This window comes from Ambystoma mexicanum, chromosome 2q, assembly GCF_040938575.1.
Source record: "Ambystoma mexicanum isolate Mex_15411 chromosome 2q, UKY_AmexF1_1, whole genome shotgun sequence".
Classification (NCBI taxonomy): Eukaryota; Metazoa; Chordata; class Amphibia; order Caudata; family Ambystomatidae; genus Ambystoma; species Ambystoma mexicanum.
The window spans coordinates 299,708,039-299,733,370 of record NC_090924.1 but is presented as its reverse complement, the minus strand read 5'-3'; the positions used below and the strand labels follow the sequence as shown (position 1 = coordinate 299,733,370).

At 39.3% G+C, this 25,332-nt stretch overlaps 1 protein-coding gene across 4 annotated transcripts in view; it reads right to left on the bottom strand.

The window, feature by feature from the left end:
• Nucleotides 1-25,332, bottom strand: part of LMF1 (lipase maturation factor 1) — a 2,253,577-nt gene that overhangs the window by 545,306 nt on the left and 1,682,939 nt on the right. For all 4 annotated transcript variants that reach the window (XM_069647258.1, XM_069647257.1, XM_069647260.1 and 1 more), the window contains one exon: nucleotides 6,865-7,048. In XM_069647258.1, the coding sequence (XP_069503359.1) occupies nucleotides 6,865-7,048 (184 nt within the window). The remainder of the gene's footprint in view (nucleotides 1-6,864; nucleotides 7,049-25,332) is intronic.

Genomic DNA, 25,332 nt, shown 5'->3' with positions numbered 1-25,332 from the left:
TGTGTCAAAAAGGCTGGGAATCCAACTATACTCCCACGGTTATGTCTGCCTTTTCCAATGAGTATTAGTAACCAAGTATATGCCAGACCAAAGTGACAAAAAAGGTAGAAATAAGGCAGTGGAATGGCACAAAATTAGACAATACTCAATACATGTCAATTTATAGTGCCCACTAGTTGCTACATAAATATAATAGTCGCAGATCCCTATTTGGCCATGCTATATTCTTGTTCCGCAGATTAGTGCCTTCCACTCTACGCGCTATACTCCAATATTAGACTGTTTTATCCACTACAGCTATATATGTTGGGGTGTACAGTACTAAGTACTCCATTCCAAGATGGCCAGACTTTTTTCCGTGCTCTCGAGTCCTTCCTTGGTCTCTATTACTATATATCTCCATAGCTACAGAAACACTAAAGAGATAGTATTGCTAGCGGAGTAGCCACTTGAGATAAGAGATGGTTGTACACATTTACTCCTCTAACAATGCTACCAGAGACCAAGCTCCTAACAAGAGCTTTTCTTGTGTTTAGATTAATAAGCAGCAACAAGTTACCCATTAGCGTTTGCATAGGCGACACACATGTGTTTATGTGAATATTTTGTGCTACCTTAATCCGCTCTGCCGAGCACAGGTCTTTCAGGCATGCTCCATACAAACTCCCACTAGGAATAGCTAGTTTTAACTTTGTGCTATTTATTGTCGCTTTTCACGAGAATATGTATTTTGGGATTGATCGATACTGAATCTCTCCTCCCACTAGTGGATAATTGTAGACTGTGGGATACCTAAACTCCAACCGCGTCTGCACAAGTCTATACCTGTTACTGCATAAGTGGTGCGGTATAGACGGCGCCATTGCTGGCAACTAAGAATCTTTATAAGTGGTAGCCACTTGGACTAATATCTAGAGTATATGATCTCTAATTAGAGACAATTTTTATAGTTAATAGCTCAACCGGGCTAATAACATATACATATATTACGGGTTTGTTTCAGTCTCTTGAGGAGTGTACGCATAAGTACGAGAGCTACCTATATACAGATTTATAAGCAAATTGGACATCACTCGTAGTGAGTATAACAACAGACCTATTAGGTCTGTTTATTGTCAGTTTGACTTTTATGATGTTAAGTTACTGCTAGCATTTACTTCTCCCATGTCTGTTTAGTGCCACTTTCTAGGCATTGCCAGAAGGATATTTCCCCCGCACAGATGCATTACTGGTGGCGGAGAGATTCTATTGAAGGATTACTATTAATGGTTCACTGACTCCACTAAAGAGATTGCTGTTTTAAGGTAATTAAGTTTTAAGGCCTTTTTAAACCACAGGGAGTACAATAGAGATGAAGCAAGTAGTGCATTACGTAGTGAGGCGCACCTAATTTGCTTATACACTTATTTGTTTGTATCCTCAGAAGATACAGGAGATTGAGTCTATTTAAAAGACCTTCCCTACTGACAGCCCCTACCACCTAACCAATCGAGGTAAATACCTTCCCCTTGATCACTGATAGCCCCCTTTTGTCTTTTTGTTCTTATCACAGCCTGTGTTGTGACAGCAGCCATATACTATTGTGCAAGCAAGATTGGAAACAAAAATACATTTTGGAACCTTTACAGTAAATGTATTTCTTAAGAAGTGACAGAAATTCGCCGCCACCTGACGAATGTTCACCATATACTGGAATCGAACTGAAACATGTTGAGCTGAATGTTGAGGATCAATAGCTTACATAGGATATGTGTTAAGTGGAATAACACAAAGATAATATTTTGTCAGTTTAGAAAATATACTGCATATGTCTGAAATACTATTTAGAACACGAATCAAATTGGTTTAGATGTTGGCATTACTCTAGTCACCACTTAAACTTTGTATTTAAAAACTATTTTTTAGAATATTCCATCTTGGATCGTTTTATTTATGGAACTTTTAAACTATATTGAATTTAATAAAGGTATATTTGTTTGATTATTTAATTGTTTGTCTATCTGACTGCTCTCTATCACAGGCTGTGAACTCTCAAACCTCTATTGTTCTAAACTATACACCTTAGCCGGGAAGTGGTGAGAGTGCTTGTCTGAGTTAGTCAGATCATTCATAACACAATGGTTAAGATATATCGACGACGTCTTTGTGGTATGGCATGGTTTGATGGAAGAAGCAAACAACTTTCTTGTGTGGCTGAATAATCAAAATAGATATCTCAAATTCACAGCGTCAATGAGTTCCATTGAGATAAACTACTTGGACCTGACAATTTACCATAAAGACAAACAACTTCTGGTGAAACCATTCGTGAAATTGACCGACAGAAATGCCTTGCTCTATTACAGAAGTCATCATGCTAAACATGTACGGGACAATTTACCATTTGGGCAATTTCTGCGCCTGAAACGCAATAGCAGTACTAAGATGGACTATGAAGAAGGTGCCAATATATTGATTGACAAACTGACAGACAGAGGGTATCCAGCCAAAATAGTCAAGCAATCAGCCAAGCGAGCTTTTAATAACCATCGAGAGGCTCTTTTTGAAAAGAAAGATAAAGGCAAACAAGAGAGTCCTCTTGTGTTTGTGAATACCTTCAGCAATGTCTCCTATAAAGTAAAAAACATCATTCGCAGGAATTGGAGAAAGATTATGACCATTCCCCAACCATTGGTGGCCTTCAAAAAAAGTAGTAATATTCGTAATCTAGTCATGAAAAATGATATTCAGAAAATAGGCAACCCAGAAGGGAGACAGAGTACACTCTGGGGGTTACCGAGGGTAGTGGGACACCACCCTTGTGGTGACTGTGTCATGTGTCCGTTAACAAGCAAGATGACCTCTGTCAATCTAGGTTTGAATTCAGAGTGGACAATGAAAGAACATACGAATTATCAAACAGATAATGTAATTTACATGATTAGGTGTCCTTGTGCATTGTTGTACATAGGGAAAACCAACAGGAAGTGTAAGACACGTATGATCGAACATAAGGGCTGCCTCAAAAATCACACTGATAAAGCCCCACTAGTTAAACATTATGATGAGAAGGGTCATTCCTTCGTGGAATTTGAGTGAAAAATTAGGAGGAAATCAATAGAAAATGAATTAATTTGGAACAGAAACTAATTTTTCTAACTAACAGCCATGTGACAGGGCTGAATGAGAATATTGAGTGGCATAATATAAAATATGAACTACTCAATAAACTACCAGTTGGTACAGAGTCTTACATTTCTGTTGGTATTCCCTAATGATTACCTGGAGGCATGTCACAACTAGTTGGGGTGACTAAATATGTATTTTAAGAACATTGTGGTAGTCCATACTGCTGTCATTTCCTAAATACGATCAGAGGTTAAGTTGCAATTGGTCCTTCCTACTATTTATGTAGTGCAATAACATTGTCATAGTCCATGCTGCCCCAGGGTGAATATTGTATTGCAACCAGTAGAATACAAATGAAGAATATATTGTAAAGCAATTGGGGTATCAATTTGTGATGTTTGCAAGAAATAATGTTTCATCCTACCTGGTTGTTACTTGGTAATAGATGTATGTGACAGCAGAATTACTCAGTCCATCCCTGGTAGTTGTGGGGCCCTGATGAAAACTTAAAGGTAATTGTAGTTTGTTCATTCAATAGTGGAATAACACTTAGAAAAGAGGGACCCCTTAGATATACAGGCTGTATCAACCAACATGAAGAAGAGGTGCTTTTGTGGTGATAGAATTACCTGTGGCGTAGTCCATACATTCAGAGGATGTCAGTAAGACTAGTGTGGCAGTTTTTTTGGCAGTAGAACTCGTCTGGGGACTTTAGACACTTAGATCCTGCACAGGTTGCTATGACTATAGTAAGACTAAGTCACGTCATGACGTTACGTCTCCACGTTGCGGAGGACGTGATGACGTCATTACCCGGAGTATTCTGCTCAGAGTCCAGGCACTAAGAGCGAGATTTACTTGACGTTGAGGGGTAAGAGAACAGGATTGGGGTTGCAGTTTTGTAGGACCCTCCAAAGGATAAGGGACTTAGGAGCCTTATTTACGTCCTTATAATTATACACCATTAGTTGGTTCTCTCCTGCGGAGTGACGCGACGCCAACGCAGTACTTTTGTATTCGATGATGTCATCCCGTGCGAAACCGCGACGAGATGAGCGTCCTGCGAGTATTTAGCGGCTCAATCCCAGGTGTTTCCAGTGTGCAGATCTGCAGACTGGATGAACACGGTGGGCACGCTGTGCCCAAGAGTTAGAGGTAAGTTATAGACCGGAGTGGGCTGTGATGTTTTGACAGTGAAGATAGGGACTTGGTATACTATCCACTATGGGTCTGTTTTCACTACAGTGAGGTGTTAGACTCCTACTTACCCAGTTAAGGTGAAATTAACCCCTTGACACTGAACGTGACCTGAAGCTGTGGGGTACCTACGGACCCGCTAGAAATATACAGACAGCCTGTATGAAGGTAAGGGCCTTGGTATATTTTGCAAAGGTTTTGGTAGTTTAGGCAGTCCTAGAATTGCAATTTAAAAACTCATAGAGGTTTCATTTTCCATTAAAGCCATGGATGGAGCAAAATTGAACAAATGACCCGCATTGGCCATGGTACATGGTGGGATTGTAAGTAAGAAACTACAATCCTCCTCAAGAGTGAGAATACCAGTCTCTGTGACCGAGGTGAGCATATTAACCTATACCTATGATATGGTTTCTCTCAATAGGTTTAGAGGGAAGTGACTACGATTGGTTTTTTGTCTGGGTATGATATACTTAGAAATGACCTAGGTGCTGTGTTCAGATATAGGCGAACTCTCCCTTCCACTTAAAAGGTGATTAACAAGAATTGTAATTGTTAAGGAACTTGTAAAAATTTAGGATTACAAGTGTTTTTTGGTACAGGTATATTAAGAATTGTATACTTGTGGAACCCTATTGGTGATTAGGGATGGCTAGGTTTAATAAACAAACCGACAATGCCCTGTTAGTAATGTGTTGATGTTTGTATGTACCCTCAGTTATAGGAACTGGAACCATAGAGGAAAGAATAGAGAAGACTACAGAAAGCACAAGACAAATTTCTGCCCCTGAAGAATGTCCAGTTATTGAGAATACCAAGGACAGAAACTTATATAAGTTGGGCTTTTTTTCCGCAGTAGGAAGCAAGAGTAATTAAGTTGCTACTGTGGAGTGTATCAAGCATCTGTAAACTTGATTCTGTGTGGTGGAAACACTACTTTTAACATTGTATACTTTTATGTGGTGTATATGTGTTTTTTAATGCTTTTTTGATACTTGTGCAATAAATAAGTAAATGAATTAAAAAGATGACATTTTAGCAATTAATGTGTACATGTTATTAATCATTTCACATACAACCCATATTTGTTAAGTGGCTGTATTAATGTTTCTGAGTTCTTAGGGTAACATGTCTTGTTAGTGATAATGTATGTGTCCCTTCTTTTGGTTAAAGAGATATATTGAATCCTCACTTGGTAGCAGGGATTATCACCATAGTGTGGGGCAACCCCGGAATGAAATAACGCTTGAGTTAATCCCAAACATAGCAACCCGGTAGTCCCTTTATTTAATTATAGTGACTCGGTATGGTAGCAGAAACAATTAAGTTTCCATCGGTAGATAAAAAAGTTGTATGCTCTCTAGTGATCATCACTAGAATATTAATCATGTGACATTGGAACGTTTACAGCATCCAAATATAAAGGAATGAATAGAGAAGGTACTGTCGATCGCACTATTTCAGGGGGTTAAATGGAAAACATTTAAATAACTAGATTTTAAGCCTTCAATACCCACTAAATCAATAATAAATATCACTGCTGCAAGCATGATCCTTATTAGCTGGTAAAATACAAATTGAATTTTAATTGAAATTATGAACATGTTAACCATAAATAAACACAGTAATATTTTTTGATTAGCCTGCCAACATACCGTATGATGGATCAAAGGGAAAGTGACTTGTAGGCAAAAGAAAATTAATGTACAAGGTACATGATAATAAAGTATGGAATTTAGTGTAAAATCCCCTCAATTTAGGCATAATAAAGCATTAATACCTAAATTGCAGTTATTATAGTTCTACATTAAAACAGTTTTGGCAATGTGTAAGGACATTTTGATTTAGCGCAATGTGTTTACATTTAATTGAGAAAGCACATTTCAAGTTTTATTGAACTTGATGTTTGTGTGTATGCTATTCCATATTAAAGTGATCTTAATTTTGAGAGGTGCCCCATCAACCCAAAATACTAATCAGACAGATAATTACCAACCCTTTAAGAATAATAAGAATAGTTTTATATAAAGCTTCTCATCTCAGATTCTCCCACTTGAAGTGAGGTAACAATACGTTTTAATACCCACATTAAATATATTCAGTGTCATAACCTCAGAAGGATAAGGGATTGAACCTGTCCTGTTGGAATTTAAGGAAGAACACAAGTGTCGGAGGCAAACACTTAATACAGTGAGCTATTGTACTGTCTATATTACTATACTCTCCACAGATTAGGATATAAAGTATTTTTTGTTACTAAATTTAGTGTTTTTCTTTTTAATTGGAAGAGTTCTGAAATGGCATAAAGGTCCCAAAGGCATATGTTTCACTCCTGATAAAACTGTTTTGAACTGGACTTCCTTCTTGGACAAATTCAATGTCATCTTGGTTTTTGTTTTGTCTATCCAGTCTTCTCACAATTGTTAATGTTAAAAACAGAGGAAGAAACTGGACATATAGTGTTCCTTATCCTACAGCTGCCACCCATTGACTTTAAGAACTTAGTTCTGTGTAGAATACAAGGAATGTACGTTATCCTTGGAACATGGGTTGACCTACCACTTGGCACAGCAGGGGGTGATCTTTCATCCTTTCCTGGCTCCAAAGGGTAGACTTGGTCCTTGATGGGCTCTTTGTCAGATGGGAACAGAAATCCAATGGTGGCATCATCAAAGCAGGCAATGCTTGGTACAATAGCGAGCCAGTTCAGAAAGGCAAGGTTCCCGCTCAGAATCTGGACAACCTAATGAAGAGACAAAAAAGCATGTAATGGAAGTATCGTAAAACATGACTAGCACAACACAAAATATCTCACAACTTTCTTTTTTAACCGGGACAGTCAGGATAATAAGACGTTGAAACTGTCAATGTGTACTATATGCATATACCTCTTGCTGCCCACCCTAACAATCAATGATGTTCATTTCAAGACAGGATTGGAACCTAACCATAGTATCCACCCTAAAATATCCCATTCCTCAACTTTCTAAAGTCGCAAGGTATGCATAACTTCCCTCTTGCCTCAATAGAGAACTTCAAGCAGAGATATCTAGGTCGACTTTCATCTCTCACGTGATGGAGAACGTCAAGTCACAGCAGCAGTGTCTGCTGCAAGCTGTGGCTAATGCTATGTATCATGTAGTATGAAGGGCTTACCACAACATCGACTGTTAAGAGAACAAGCCTGTCAAACTAGTAGATACTCGACTACCATCAACAGTCCACACAAACTTTCTACTCCTTGCGTCTTCTCCACACTTTGCTTCTCTTTCTTGCTGATAAGTTCTATTTCTCATTTTGTCAAGTCCCAAAATAAAGTTTTCACTTAATGTTGTATGTAATGTATAAAAAGAGTAATGCATAAGTCACTGAATGTGGAGCTACCACGCTTCAGCTCAAACCCTAACCACAATGCACCATATTGTTATTTCCAAATTATTACAACAGTTCCCTTTTATAAAAAAAAAAGTAGAGTACTTAAAAACGTGCTTGCACCAATAATTAACTGTTAGGTGCTGTGCGTTCATATTGTCCGATTACAGCCTTCGGGAGCATCGCTGGGATTTCATACTGCGGCAGAGTGAGGAGGAAGAGTGAGGAGAGTGTGGGAGGGTCTCTACACTTGCTGTTGGTCACAGAGGAGGAGCTTACTGTCACCTGGAAACCTACAATTGCCTTTGGCAGCCACAGAGCGGGACACAGAGTGAGGAGGAAGAGTGAGGCGAGTCTGCGAGAGTCCGTGAGTAGGCTGTGAGACAACGTGCAATTTGGACGATTGGACCAAAACTGATAAAGGTAAGAGTCCACTGCGGGCTACCAAACACGTTGTAATTCGCTTAGTTGTACTGCACTAGTAACCTTGCTTGAACATTGCGAGTTGTTACTTGGACACAACACATTTAAATCTAAATCACTCACCCCTTATGTAATAATCAACTGCAACTCCAACTTGTGGTTGCCAGACAACAGAAAACGACCCCCAACGAACAGGGAACACCTACAGAATGAGTGGAGACTGTGGGCTTTGCCTTTGATCCACTCATTCCCACCGCACAGCGCCGAGAACATTGGGAAATATCTACTGACTTCATTTAAAGTGGGGACTGCGGGTGATGAAGCCTTTGACCCACGGAATAACTGAAGAAATGAATTACATTGTATTGATTGGAGAGATAAGAGTGACAAGAGCGTGTGAGACAAGAATCGCGTGTGAAGGTGTTGCCACAATATATGAACAAACTGAATAAATCAAAATTAATTAAAAACAAAACTGAAAAATAGAACTTCACCATTTATCAAACCGGCAGAATCACCATACTTGACTTAAATTGGAATAAGAAGTGACGGATCAATCGTTAAAAACAATGCCGGTTACTGGACCTTCCACAAGGCAAAGAACAAAAGTAGAATCAATGAGAGACACAACAGGTATACTCAATACACCAACTAATCTACAAGAAAGTAACATCAACTCGTTAGAAGTAAAAGGAGAAATGAATAAGACATTAGAATTACAACCTAATCCTAAAGAAACGGTATCCGCCTATCCCAACACAAGCAACTTAACGATGGGAACAACTGAGATTGCAACAAGAGAGACAAACCAAAATAAAGAACAATCCGTGGTCTCGTAAAACGTGGACTGGACACCTCTAACTAATAAAATGGAAGAATATAACTGTGCAAACACCCAGCTAGCCTTAAGGAAGTCAGATGACGATATCCAACGTACGATTGTAAGAAGAATTGGGTGCCCAACCGAAGGAAGGATACCAACTGAAAGAAGGACAGCAAACAACTCTCCGACAAGAAATGTTTAAAAATGTTCAATCCTTCGCTGACACAGGAAATACGATACCTGAAATGGTTCCAACGGCTAAAGAACGTAATATGAACACAAATACTTTGAACAGCAACACAAATATGTGAGAGATCCCAGTGTCAATCAACAGCAAAAAACAAAATAACCTATATATCTAGGATGTTATACATCAACAGAGTGGAAAGAATTACAGCACAACATTGACTCGGAGAGAAAAGGCGGTTGAGACAAATCGAAGATGGCAATTAAATCACACTCAAAACTTGATAAACAATGATAACGAGGATGACATTTACACTAGAGCAAAAAGCAAAGCTGATAGACTCTCTTTGGACATATCGGAAATAGAGTCAATAATGCAAAACCATGAGAAGGGACAGAGGTTATTTCAGCCGTATATACAGACGGGATAATTGAAAAAGCACACTGAGATGATGATGACTCCTTGACAAAACTCTAAATCATGTTCAATTAAAAGAATAATGAAAGAGGAACAATATGACTGTCAATTAACACAACAAAAGAGTATAGAAACAAGTACAAGTAAAAAAGGGAATGCATCACTACCAGAAACACTACAGCAAAAACAAAACAAGGTAGAAATACAGAATTAACGAGTCACAATGAATCTCCAGACACACCGAATAAAAAAGAGAAAATCTACCCAGCCATTCTGACAACTATGTTAGATCTACAAAACGCTCTAATTACAGCTGCAGCTCATGCATTACTACCATTTATGAAACTATATGAAACACTAGCAGAGACAATAAAAGACAAAACTACACTCTTAGCTTTAATACATACAAAACAGATATATCTAGAATCATTCAGAACTACTATGCATCAGAGGCTGAATAAGGAGGCCGAAAACTCCATGAAATGGCAGGAAAGACTATTTGAAAACAAAGGAAAGATAGAGCAGAGAAAGAGGATTTGACAAATAAAATGACAGAAATGATAAGAAGTCATAAAGAAAACCTAAACCTCCCAACTGAAATTACCAAACAAGGTCAAAATAAACCTGCTATTATAGGAAAACAGAAACCAGAGAGATCAACAATTGAAGTTGCACAACCCATAATTCCAGTAGTATTGACGAAAGCTAATGAACAACTAATTGAAGAACCACAAATAGTGATGGAGAGACAAAATAAAACTGAGATGAACTCCAGATTAAAAGAAAAGGTGATGACTAAGAAAATCTATCTTCCAAATAAAACAACGCCTACAATAACAAAGAATGATCCAAAAGATGCTGCTCAATCGCAAATAGGAGGTTTCTCCATATCTGACTCAACTATGAAAACTGACAAACAACAAAATACATTAAATCAAAAGGCAAAATTTGAAAAAACAACCAATTGAGAAAAAAAGATCCAAGAAACAAAGAGAGGATCAAGAGCTTTTTTACAAAATCTAATAGTACCAATAAAATCAAATAATAATATAACCAAGAATGAGAATGTATCAACGTCTAAAAAGACTTAAATGAAAAGTTATTAAAAAATAAGGAAAGAAAAACTGAAGATGAGAAGAAATTGGTGATTGAAATGAAAGACCAACAAGTGATAGACCTACTAATAAGTCTGTCAACATACAGTGCCTATGATGATAATGATGACGATATACACCTGGAAAATACAGGAGATAAAGTAATACCTGAAACTTCACATGATGCATTGTATATTGTAGACGCATATACTCAAGGAGACTCAGTGATATTAGAGAAAGATATACTAACATTGGAAGACATTTTAACAATGGATTTGGACTCTATATCAAATCGAACTACTTCACAGCAAAATAACAGAACCAACTATCAAAAAAGGAAAAAGCGTAAACAAAAAGATGAGATCAAACGACCGATATTCCGTGAAAAATATTCTGAAGAAAATGACGAATATGGTGACAAAAAAATGCAGTTAGAAATGCCGATATTTATAGATCCCAGACAGAAACCCGATTCTTATGGAGTGACATTCTAACGATTTAGAAGAAAAAAAGATCCCTTAATATTAAATCGGACAAATGTGTTAAGGCAAATACATGCAACACTTACGCTGCAACATATTAATTATCAAGACATACAAGTGGTAGAATTCCCTCTAGAAGACAAAACTGATATAGTAGAAGTACAATTTAGCTCCTATCGAATATACGAGCAAATACTAAAGACATCTAATACATTTCGGATCCTGGGATTTCAATGATATGCAGAAGATGATTACCTGGACCAACATAAGTCAGAAACGTCAAATTATTATCAAAAAAGAACAGACACTGAAATAGAGGAAACTACTAGTGAGACATCGCAAGATAGTTATCATGATGAAGTAACTGAACGAAATTCAGAAGGAGAAAGTCCTAATGAAAGATACATTAGACAAATGAAAGATCAATATTAATCAGAAAACTCAACACGACACTGGATTTTGTTATGTTCTTTGAATACTAGGGGATTCTCCGACTTATTTGGAAACAATAATAATGATTTACTGGCATTTGACTTAATATGTTTCCAAGAAACATGGTTAACACACCCCCCAATTTGTGAAGGTTATACAACTCTATTCAACTCTGCAATTGCAAATGTGAAGGGTCAACCATCAGCAGGCCTCTTGACTTTCATTAAAGTTGATGCAAATATTAAAATCATTGATGCCTTTAATTTGACACCTTTTATTCAAATTATGGTATGTCAAATAAGAACAAAAATAAGCCAAAATAATGCCTGTGAACAAAAAGAGAATGGGAAAAATAAATATCTATTGCAGTGCTAAAGCAATACAGGAAACAACTTTTATTGACACACTATTATCACAGATAGATGAATTACAGATCTCACACAATCAAATTGACATCATTATATGCGGGGATCTATATACGGAGGAAGGAAAAAAAATTGAAGATAGAAGTCTTACTTTAAAAGCGAACATTTGGAATCAAGAAATGACAAATCGAAAGATGATAGTAGCAGATAGCCCACATGCAAATAATAAGGAAATGACAACAACATGGCGTGAAAACGGAAAAACTGCTCTACTTGATTAAATATACATCCCAGAATCAATGACGTCAAAAATTGAAAAAAGCAAGTAATACCAACCGCACGGAGCGATCATTATAAAGTGACAATGAAATGGAAGCGGACGCATAAACTAACGCAAATAATACAATTGCAACCATTAGCCCTGGTGAATGACTCTCACAGATTGCGGATCAGCGACTCTCAAGTCGAAGAGCTGGAAAAAATATTTCTGGATTCAAGTATAACCAATAAAGAAAATCTAGAGTATCCATACAGAAATAAGAAAAAAGACACACAAGAAGGAAAAAATGACATCTCCACGCATTCAACCCACAACTTTCAGAGAGGAAAAAAGAACTAAGAAAGAATATTATAATCGGGAACAAATTGAAACCAGTAGAGCGAACTAAGAAAATACGACAACTAAAATAATATTATAGAAATTGGATAAGGAACAATCGAGCTCAAACTTTACAAAGTGACGTGGGGAAAATGTTAATGACATTAAATCAAAGGAACACCAGAAATTTGTGGAGCCTACTTAACTCGAATGATGATTCTGAAACCAATATGATATCTACAGTAACAGAACATGCATGGATTGAGCACTTCTCAAATGTGTATTCTAAATCAGATCATTTAAACGAAAGCCCCAAAGAAACATCAATGGAACCCTGCAACTTACAGTGGGAAAAGACTGATATACTGGAATAAATAAACCGACTAAATGGTTCATCGGTTCATGGTCCTGATGGTTTAAGCAATGCAATACTTAAAAGAAATCCGGAACAGTGGACAGAGATCTGAGGAACTATCTTTAAAATAGCAAGTAAACATGCAAAAGTCCCTAAAACTTGGGAAACTTGTACAATAATTCCAATGTAGAAAAAAGGAAACAGAACCGACCCTGCTAATTACCAGCCCATTGTGCTGCTGGATCTGTTGGGTAAACTTTTTGCAAGTGCCCTATAAAAGAACTTGACCAGATGGGCTTCCGAAATGAACCTATTGGATTATCGACAAAACGGATTCACAAAACAAGTTGGAACCACTATAAATTTGAAATTATTAAACATGTAAAAACACAAAGCATATAGATTGCGTAACCAGACGTTCTCAATATTTGTGGATCTTCAACAAGCCTTCGACTCGGTGAATCGAGAAAAACTATGGATTAAATTGAAACAATGGCAATGTCCAAAAGATATTCTAAATCCCATAATAGCACTATACTCTCAGACATCTGTAAAAGTGTGATTATCAAAAAAGGGAGCTACGTCAAGGGAAATAAAAACAGATAATGGCTTAAAACAAGGATGCCCAATTGCAGCTACATTGTTTATAATATATATATATATATATATATATATATATATATATATATATATATATATATATATATTGAAAAGGACAGAAGTGGCTACAACAGGCGATCCACCAAGATGGAACTTCACAAAAATTCCATACATGATATTTGCTGATGACATTGTCTTATTAGACAAAATGGAAATTAGCTTACAGAAAAGAGTCTCAGAGTTTGTATCATACATGGAAAGCAATTCTTTAAGAATTCACAACAAAAGTAATGTCACTTACTTACCAGACAAATTTTAAAAAGAAAAAACATTGGCCAGAAAAATAAAAGGATAAAAATCATACTTGGGAATATGGATCAACCAATCGGAAACAGAAATAACTCATGTAGACCATCTAAAAATAAAAGCAACATCATTAGCACATCAGGGATCCATAATCCACAGAAAATATGGAAAATTCTCAATTAGTCCACTGATGACTTTTTACAGACAAAAAGTCGTGCCAATTTTAACATATGGAAGCAAGTCTTTACTGAATATTTCCCCAAAAATGTGGATTCAATTAAACGTTATCCTTACCAGCGACATATCCTATGCAGCGTATAAGATATGAGTTAGCGCTAATATCTTTGGAAATAACAGTCATGTGGAAAAAACTAGACATATATAGGAAAACCTTACTAATGGATAAAATACCAGCGATTGACATCTTGCTAGAAAAAACACTCTTCTTAAATGATACAACAACAACTATATGGGCAAAATCATTCAATCAACTGATGAAGAATTTAGAAATATCTACAGAACTACTAATTAATTAACCAACCAAGGCCAAATTGAAACTTCAACAAAACATCAAATGATATTAGAAAATATCAAATGAATTTATATCCGGAGATAGAAAAAAGGGCTATAAATGAACTTCTATCATATCTAGCCCGATTTCCAGATCGACACAGCAGAGATATGTTCTTAAGACTGCGATTAAATATCCTGCCTACGAAAGAATACTTACAACAAAGCAAACAAATAGGACCAGAAGATGCAGGATGCCGATATTGTAAACAGCAAGCGACAAAAGAAACTCTTAGACATCTAATAATGGAAAGCGAAGCGCTGAAAGAAATCCGAGATAGACTTGCGAACTCGTTTCCACAAGAAGGAACAGAAATGGGAGTAGCAGACCGATCGATATATATCCTATTAGGGGCAAATAAGGTCATCACGATCAGAATTATACAATACTGGGACACCATTATGAAACTAAACATTGCAGCATAAAGGGATGGAACAATACATAATTGACCTCAAAGACAGGATGTATATAATGTGATCTATCTTGTGATCTTCAGACCTTAAATAATATCAGATGATTCATTTATTTTTATTGTGACTATGATGCGATAGACTTTTCTTTCTCTGATTGTTCTCTTTACTTTCTCTGTCTTTTAGTAGATAATTGCAAATTGATAATGATTGTAAGATGTAAATAACGAATAATGAAAAGTTTGTTAACAAACTAAATCATTTTCATTTTTTAAAAAAAATTCTGATTACAGGATGAGAAGAGCATAAGAATTAACCTCCAAATCACACTAAAGATTTGGGACTTACATCCAAAGTGTTTAATATGATATGCTGGATATTGCAACATTAGTATACAATAGAAATGTGTTCTGATTTTATCAACCCTGTAATGATTAAAGTATGAATTGATCCCAACATGATTCTAACTTCTTATTCTGAAATTGACGAATCCTAAAGGGGATACTTTTACCAATTATACGGATAAATCCCATTGATTTACCACCCTTGAAGATTATACAGAATACCAAATAAAACACCCTGGCAAAGTTAAAAAGAGAAACTTTGCAAGCAATTCTATGTTTAATACAACATGTAGAATCTCAGCATTTGTCAGGATGATGTGGGAGCAAAGGAGCCAAAGAGGCAATGGGGGTCATTACAAGATTGCTGGTCCAGGAACTACGATACCGGTAAGCTTACCGTTACCGCAGTTCCCGGACTGGCAAACTACGCGTTCTGCTCACGGGTGCCATTACGGCTGCCAGGTATGTCCTGGCGGCCGCACCGGCACACGCGAGCAGAACTTTACAGTAGCACCAGCACCGTTATTAACGGTGCCGGTGCTACCATGCTCCCCTATGAGGCTCAAATGGGAATGGGCACTGACAATTACCGGCACCCGGCAATGGGTAATTACAGGGTCCGGTGGAGTCGGAATACCCCGGTAATTGCCCATTGTCGGGTGCCGTTATTTTCACGAGTTTAGTGGCAGCCATGCCAGTTTTACGGGCACGGCTGCTGCCAAACTCGTAATGTGAGTGTGCCGGTGCGGGAGTAATGTGCTGGTATTACTGCCTACCGGAACGTTACTGCACCAACACACTCCAAGTTTGCCTGTCGGGTGGCGGATTTACCTCCAGCTCTGAGCTGGAAGTATATCCGCCACACTACCGGAAAAAAACTGACGGTTATACAGGCAAATTCCCCCCATAGGGTCCTATGGGACTGCATGGAATGGGAATTTACCAGCGTTTCCTCCACTTGCAATCTGCCAGTAGTTCCATCAGACCAAGTGGCAGAAACGGTATTACAGTTTACCGGTGTCCCATCGGTAATACCAGCGGGATACCGGCAAAAACGTAATGAGGCCCAACGTCTTGACAAACGGAGAATCTAAGTTACAGAAAACTTCCTTTTTTCCAGTACAACTTGAATGTTCAGAATCATAGGAAAGGCCTTCTTAGGGTGCAGTGCCCAGGAACCTAACACCGTAAGAAAAGGAGCATCTGAACATCTTTGAGGGAAAAGACTCATGATTTCAGAAGAGCTGACAACGCGACTAACAGGAGGAAAAAATATTTAACTCAAGCGAGAGGTTTTTTAAAAATGGATTTCAACAATTTTTAAAGGACACCCTGATTAGAAGTGAACGGTCCTGTGCATTTATTGCAGTAAACGTTGATAAAAGGAAAGAATATAAATCCTTTGATACATATCTGAATATTCACAATCATACAGAATAAAAAAAGGGAGAATAGGAGGAACAAGTGAAACAAATCATGAATAACTTAAAGTAAACAAACGAGTTTTCAGGGCTTTGCAAAACTCAAGGTCAGGAGATGGTGAATTGAAATAGGCAGTGAATTGCAAGATCGAGGTGCAGCTGTGGAAAAGGCTTGGACTGAAACGTGAATGTTGAAACATTGGGATAGCAAATCTCAGGGCTTCTGCACTTCTGGTATTCAAGTGCTTGTGTTATCTCAAATTGATGCGGTAATGCCAATATTATGGGTCTTCCCTAGTCCTTAGTGACCCCATCACGTACAGAACTGCAAGCATGTCACTCCACTTTAATTTCTCTTCAATGGCTACATATAAACATGCACAATTTCTTCAAAATCTGTTTCATCACATGCGTGGCTATGGCGTTGGGTCAATTTGCCTACTTGGCAGGCAAGCTCCACATATCGTGTGGCTTTAGACTTCAAGGGCCTTTTCACGAGTATAGGTGGTTGTAGTAAAATATCTGGTATAGTGCAATAGTGCAATACTGGAATTTTTACCACTCTGTCAAATTCTGAGTTTCATTAATGAAAGTCTCAGAAACCACATGCTATTTCCTCCATACTAAAGAGTTACCCCATAAGATGTTACAAACATGCACTAATATGTCAATCCTGAATGGACTCCAATGGGATACCAAAATGGGGAATAAATGAATTGATCGCATGACTCAGAATCATGCAGACTTTTCAATTACTGCATGCTTACTGTGTGTTGTAACTGTAAATACGTGTGGCGGTATTAGCCTATCTGGCTGTGGCAAACTGACCGAATGACCAATTTGGTCAAATATGATATGGGTTATTTGGCCTTCGGTCCAATTTGATTGCATATATTGCTACATACCAACCCTGGAGAGCGTGGTTTGCCGGGGTGCCCCCACCCTATCCAGGGGTGGTATTTAGCATTTTTGAGGGTGCAGGGGTGTCCCCCCCCAATTCCTTAAAATGGGGGCGGACAAATATATATACATTTTTTTAAAACACGCATATCCGTTTAAATTGGGCACCGACCGAATTGATTTAAGGTCAGTTTGCCAGGATCAATTTGAATTCAGTCAGACATACCCAAACCAAGTTTGGCTGAATACCAAGAGGAATAACTGCCAAATTTTAAAGGAGGACCTTAGCAGGGGTGGACTGAGAATGAAAAGATACCCCTGGAAATAATGTTCAAAGTGGCCCCATATTACACGTTTTCAGCAAGCCCACCCCTTTTCTTGTGCGAACATTTGAAAATAAAATAGATTACAACACAAAAGAGGCCGATGGTGCAGAGGCCTACCAGGAAATATCCAGTGTTCCCTGTAGTCAAGTCCACCCCTGACCCTTAGTAGAAGTACTCCTTGCAGGATTGTGTTGTAGCCCAGAGTCATCACATTAAGAATATCTGAGCCCCATTTTGAGCTTTTGGAAGCCAATGGGGGCTCTTTAGCAAAGAGGTGGTCTGTAGTAGTTCTTGCAACAAATATGTAAAGTTCAATTCCACCGTTTGGTGCGGATTCATTTCAACTGAATTCTAGCACAACCAAATATTTAAATATTGTTAGACAATCTTTTTTATACACAACCAGTGAAACAATCCTTCACCCCTGCAATTGCTCAACGCATAAACACATTCGCATGCTACACTCTTCGAAGATGATCCCGAACAGCGACACCACTGCAGACTCTACTTTCTAAATAAAAAGTAAATCTGGCCATACCTCACGCACCATTCAGATAAAACCCTTATCTCTACTCTTGTGCTCAGCAAACTGAAACTCTGCACAAGCCTTCTTCTTAGTCTACACTCCCGTACACTTTTGCTCCTCTCAAAAAAGTCCTTAACTTTGTGACAGACGCCCTTTTTAACGTACCCAGATCCTCTGCCACCTCTGCCTATCATTACCGTGCTGGATGGCTCTCACTGCAAAATTGCTCTTTCTTTAAATTCCTGCTACTTGTCTTTAAAGTCATGCATGGTCTAGGCCCCCACCACCAGCTCTCTGAATGCATCTCATTGTACTCTACCTCTCTGACTCTCCACTCCGCATCTCTTCACAACCTATCATTCCTCGCAATCTCCATGTCTCGTCCCATTTTTACGCCCACTCAATTGCAATGCTCTCCCCATGGACATCAAAGTCACATGAATAATGGAACTCTTCAAAATGTGGTTCAAATTTAACCTGCAAGCAATGGAAGGAGCTCCCTTGCCCCCACACTCCCCACCCTCCTATCCAAAGTAAACACCCAGCCCACTTCTTGCATTCTGCCCTCAGGACAATGTCAGGACAATGTCTCTGTAGTTTGCAGATTTGCAGATATGTAAGTACTGGGCACACACTCTTAAGGTTATAAATATTGTCATACAGCCCTTATAAATCCCCTATACTTACCCCATCACCATCAGAGTACACGTAATTCAATCCAACAATGCTCTTATGTAAAACACCTTGCACTGGCTGCGCTCTCGTTTTAATGCCTTCGTTATAGGTAATATTTGTTTGAAATAAATAAAATACAAACCTAGAATCTCTAATTTTGCAGAGACATATTGCCCAGAATGACAAGCTCATTTGGTTTAAAGCTATTAAACATAGGCGGCTGATGGCAGCACACTCAGTGTGCAATGCTCCTTGCGTTCCTCGTGCAGCTGATGGCAATGTTAACGCAAGAGCTTTTTCTTCTACTTTTTTGGGCAAAGATTGTTTATCTTGGTAAACCTAATCCAGATGATGCAAAAATAACACAGGCAGTTAATGTCAAACACGACAAAAGATTGAGGTTTGCAAGTTCTAATCACGTCACGCAATGCTAACCGGTGGCATGCGTCCAAAAATTGGCTTAAAGGGAAAACTTCACATCTCAAAGAAGCTGCATCCTGGCAAAATATTTCATCACCTTTAACTACTATTTACTTATAAAAGCAGATTGTGCTGTCTCTTCTTACCAATTTTATAATTATGCAAAGCGGGGCAAAGGAAGAACCCGCACAACTGGAATAATTCTCCACTGCATTTTTAGTTTGGGATATTATGTGTCACTAAAGCACCACATACAAGCAGAAACGATTGCATTGGAGTGTAGGTGGGAGGGAGATATGTGGAAGGACACAAAGCTTGTAGGTGTTTAAGGGTTTACCCGCCCAGTGACTGCTCTTTGTCATGTGCAGCATCGTGTAGCGTGAGCGAGGAGATTCGGGAATGGAACGGAAAGACGAGTGCAAGCGAGTCAGTTCATGGAGGCTGAAGGAGACGACCGTTCTGTTCATAACCCCATGTGTAAGCTATACTTTTATGAATCTTTTTTTAAATAAACCTGTGTTTCAATCACTGACACGGCCTCTGATGATTCTTCAAGAGGCGATGAAGCGCCTCTATCAGAAGGCGGAGATCAGCAGGAGTGTGTGGCTCATCGTGCACCAATAAGGTGAGAGCGCAACTGCCACTGCAAATTCCCCTATACATAAGATAAGAGGGGCAAGGAAGCGGGAAGCTTCAGAAAGCGGCTCTACTTCATTCCATGCTGTTAACTGTTACTCCCTGAGTAACACCGAGGCCACAGCAATGTACAACAAGATGTTAGAGGAAAGGACCCTACACCGTGAATCATATCATGTTGCGTGCAGCTATATTTTGAGAGGTCAGGCACCAGAACAGGCTTCAATGAAGCCTCCTACTCGTCCCAGAGATTTATTTATGGATTCTTTTTTTATATTTTTTTTATTAATTCTTCGGTTATGCTTTGTTTTCCACAAGACATTGGGCCTCATTATAGGGTTGGCGGTAGCCGTGCCGGCAAAGCTGCTGCCAGAGTCTGCCTTTTACCAGCACACGGCAATGGGCAATTAGCGGGGCATTACAGCCCCGCCGGACCCAGTAATTACTCATTGCCGGGTGCCAGTATTTATTACTCTCCAGTCCCATCTGAGCCTCATAGGGCTCAATGGGAATGGGGAGGCTGGTAGCATCAGCACCTTTAATAACTGTGCCGGCGCTACTGGGTAGGTCTGCTTGCAGGTGCTGTTCCGCCCGGCAGGTCGGACCTGCAGGCTGACAGGCACCCGCGGGCAGACCTCGTAGTTTGCTGGTCTGGTAACTACGGTACCGGAAAGCTTACCGGTAGCGAAGTTACTGGACCGGCAAACTTGTAATGAGGCCTCAACAAGACATCATATTCAGCCATCAGTAGAGCATACAAAATGATATGGAAGGTTAAAGATTTAAAAAAATGAAATAACAAAGGGGAATAAGTTCACCCTTGACATTCAAGAATAAATAACACAAATAAGACTACAGTATATCAGAACATTCTAGGTGGATCATCACCCAGCATACATATCAGGACGGCTGCCCATAGGGGTGCAGGGGACATGTCAATCCACAGTGTCCCTGCTCCCCCAATGTTTTTGCCCGAAGTTGGGGAACCTACAATGCCATGGAAAAGATGACTTAAGACATATGAACACTATGCCAACGTAGTATGTGGCACTAATTACAGCGTGGAGAGAAAGATTTTAAGAACTGTCGGACCTTGTAGTTGATGAGTGTGGGGATATGAACGAATATGAGAAATCGATACAGAAAATGAATAAACACTACGAGAAGAAAATAAGCACTATTTTAGAACGATATAAGTTTGGGAAAAGAGTACAGGAAAAAGTAGAAAGTGTCGAACAATACATCACAGCTCTGAGGAAACTTGCCAGAACATGCACATTTAACCAACAACTAGAGGAAAGATAGAGAGATCAATTTATATTTCAATGTAACAGCAGCAAAGTAAGAGAAAAACTGTGGACAGAAGATGATCCACCCCTAGGCACAGTACTCAAGATGGCTAAGGATGTTGAACACACAGAAAAATGTGTAAAAACGTTATGGCAACGGCGGTAAATACGGTGCAACCAGCCAGTGATGAAGTGATTGCAAGTGTGAGTAATCAAAATAGAAGAGGAAGCAGCAATTATAGAGATGCAAGATCAAATTATGAAGGCAGATTCAACAATTCAACAATGAGAGAAGGGATGCTCGAGAAGGGATGTACAAGGATAGTCCCTGAGCATCAACCCCAGGATCGAGGTGGATAGCGAAGAAGAGGACGGACCATATTGAGAAAATGCTACAGGTGTGATAGTCCTTCTCAAACAGTCTGGATTGCCCTGCTCTAAGGATCATTTGCAGGAACTGCAGTGGAAGTTCTAAGGATCATTTGCAGGAACTGCAGTGGAAGAGGACACTTGGCTAGATGCTGCAGGAGTAGGAATGCTGCCAAGAATTGGATTGGGAATGAAGACAGTGATGAAGGCGAATAATTTGTATCGGTCATACTGGGTGAAGATGAAGACCTGGATAGTCCAAAGTCCACTGTCATAGTCAATGGGTACCCGATAGTTACGATGGTAGATTCGGGAGCCAAATACATCCTTATCCCAGAGATAGTATGGAGGTGATCTGGACCAAAATTTCTACATGAAGTTGATATCAAACCAAGAGCTAATGGCGGTGCAAAGATTGAACTAATTGAATGGTTCATGGCAATTTTAATTTTCAAGTATAGACAGGTTGAAGGTCGCATTTATGTCTCAAAGAGAGGGGCATCCCCTCTTCTCAGATGGACTCAAAGATTGTTAAAGGTCCGACTAGATCCTAATGCTGCAGAAATGTTTTTTTTGGTAGAAGGTCCAGAGATGAACAGGGAGAAAATACAAGCCGAAATATTCAAGGATGCCAAAGGTTGTGTAAAAGAATTCACGCATCACATATTACTTAAACAAGGTACCAAACCAGTAGCGCAGAAACTGCATAATGTCCCTTTAGCATTGTGAGACGAAGTAAAAATGGAACTCAAGAAGATGAAGAGCAAGGGATCATTGAAAGTATTGATGCATCTGAGTGGGTTCCCCCTTGGTTGTTGTTAGGGAGAGCTCTGGGAAGATAAGAGTGTGCATTGACTTAAGAGAACTAAATAAGTGCATAATTCTTGTAAGGCCTCTGCTACCAAATATACAAGAGTTGATTTAGAAATGAGGTCGGCAAAAGTATTCTCAGCGCTTGATCTTACAGCTACCTATCATCAAGTAAAGCTACACAAAGAGTTGAGGCAGTTGGCGGCTTTCATTACTCCAGAAGGACTTTTCCAGTATCGCAGGATGCCGTTTGGACTGATTACAACAGCTTCAGTGTTGCAGAAGATTACGTACCGCATTCTGGACGGGAGACATCTTCTTTCAGGATGATATTTTGGTGTACGCTGAGAATGAAGAGGAACATAACAGAAGGCTAGAGAAAGTATTCAAGTAGCTGCACAAGGTAGGGATGAATCTCAGTAAGGAAACGTCCCAAATTAATAGGAGAGAAATTGAATATTTAAGACACGTAATTTCCAAAGAAGGGATTGCACCAAAAATGGATTTAGCGGATGCAATAAAACACATAACCACGCTGAACTGCAAGGAGCAGCTTTGACCCTTTTTAGGCATGGCTGAATAATATGCTAAGTTTATTTGAGGGTTTGCTGTCCTCACTGTGTCTCTGGGGAGCATGATGAAAATGAACAAGAAGTTCATTTGGGATGAAGATTGTGAAGATGAATTTCGATATATAAAGGAGGCCTTGACTGCTGCACCAGCCTTACAGAACTATGAAAGATGGAGAGGCACAGTGATCACTACAGATGCAAGTAACATGGGACTGGAAGAAATCTTGACACAGTTCCATGAAGGAAAGTACATCATAGCGTTTGCATCTTGTTTGCTTAAAGGAGCAGAAAAGGTGTACGCAACTAGGAAGCACTGACCATCAGATGGGCTATAGATACATTCAGGAGCTTTGTCTGGGGAGTCAAATTTGAATTGCATACGGCTCACAAACCTGTAGTGGAGGTTTTCTCAACAAAAGGTCTGGACAAAGTTGAGGGCAGCATAAGGAGATGGGTGTCCAGACTACAAGAATTTGATTTTACTGTGACATACATCCCGGGTGTGAGCAATTATGCAGCAGATTGCGTATCAAGAATGACTAACAATATGGACATGGAAGATGAAGATGATGATCAGGAAATGATCTGTGAAATATCGAATGCAGTAATATCAAAGCAAGAGTGGTATAAAGAATTGTTGAATGATACAAAGATGTTGTTGGTTATCAAGAAGCTGAAAGAAGGAGGATTAAACAAAGATGAGATGCAAAAGGCAGGAGCAGTAGGCTTCTGGAATGTGAAAGATGAACTACGCGTCCACGATGCCTGTCTTATGAGAGGAGACAAGTTAGTGCCACCTGATGGAGTCAGAGAGAAAGTGATATGTCTTGGGCATGAAGGGCACCAATGATGAGTAAAGACCAAGTCACAATAAGGAGTACGTATTGGTGGCTAGCGTGTGATGTGCAGATCAAGAGGAGCATCAGGAACTGTATCCTTTGTATAAACAGTGATAAAAGGCGTGTGAGTGAAAAGTATCCCATGGTGCTTACAGATATAGTGGAGAAACCATGGAAGAAATTAGCCATTGATGTTCTATGGCCGGTATGGAGTGGGGGATGTCAGACATATTGCATTCTGATTATTCCAATGTTGACCAGTTGGGCAGAACTGACAATGACTCCACATGTGACGACTAGAAGAGTAATTGATTTCTTAGAAGAGTTGTGAAAATGTGAGGGATATCCAGAGTACGTGTTGACTGATAATGGTTCGCAGTTTTAGTCTAAAGAGATGGAAAGGTACCTTGAGGAAAGAGCCATTGTCCATAACATGAGTGCCATATATCATCCTCAAACTAATGGCACTGAGGAGAGGTACAATACAGTGATTGAGGAGGCTATTAGGTGGGCCTGGTCGAATGGGAGAGTTTGGAAGGAGGTTGTGAGAGGAACAGTGGTGACCCATAGGTTCACACCACAAAGGACTACAGGGGTTTCTCCTTTTGAACAAAGCAGGGGAAGGAAAGCCAACACTACATTGTTTCCAGGTTGGAGGGGTGATAAGGCATGCATGGATCTGAGGCTGGGTGAAGTGAAGGACAACATCAGGAGGAGACAATTAACCAACAAGTTACAGCAAGACAATAGGCGTTTCAAGAGAGTGAGAATACCATGTGTTGGTTGCTGGGTCAGGATTAAGTTACCGTTTGTGTTGAGGGAGGATGGATGTCATTGGTCAAAACCTATTGAGGTTGTGGAGGTGTTCAAACATGCTGTGGGAACAAGGGATGGTAGAGTATGGAACAAGGAGAGAGTAATGGTTCTGTCAAGGGATGTGGACGAGAGCATGGGGTGCAATGGTGGAAAAGTTGAGTGAGGAGGTACATGTGTTTCTTTGCAAATTTTTGAGCAAATTGTCCTTGGCAGAAAATACAGATGAGTCAGTGACTGCATCAAGATCTGGAAGAAGCTACCAAAGACCAAGTTACTCAAGTGACTATGTCGAATCGTAAGAGTCCGGAGCCAAGAAGAGACTCGAGTAGCTGTTGTGTGAAGGAAAGGGGATGTGTAGTATTGTGTAGGGTGAGCAAGGAGATTCTGGAATGGAACGGAGTGACGAGTGCAAGCGAGCCGGTTCATGGAGGCTGAAGGAGATGGGCCATTCTGTTCATATCCGCATATATACGTTATACTTTTATGAATCTATATTTAAATAAACTTGTGTTTCAAACACTTACCCAGCCTCCAATGATTCTTCATCATGTTAATCCCTATGGCCATTGCCACTCTATTCCGGCCCACCCCCACCCAAAAACACATCCTCCTGGGATCTCTTTGAGATAGCTCTATCAAGCAGTAACTT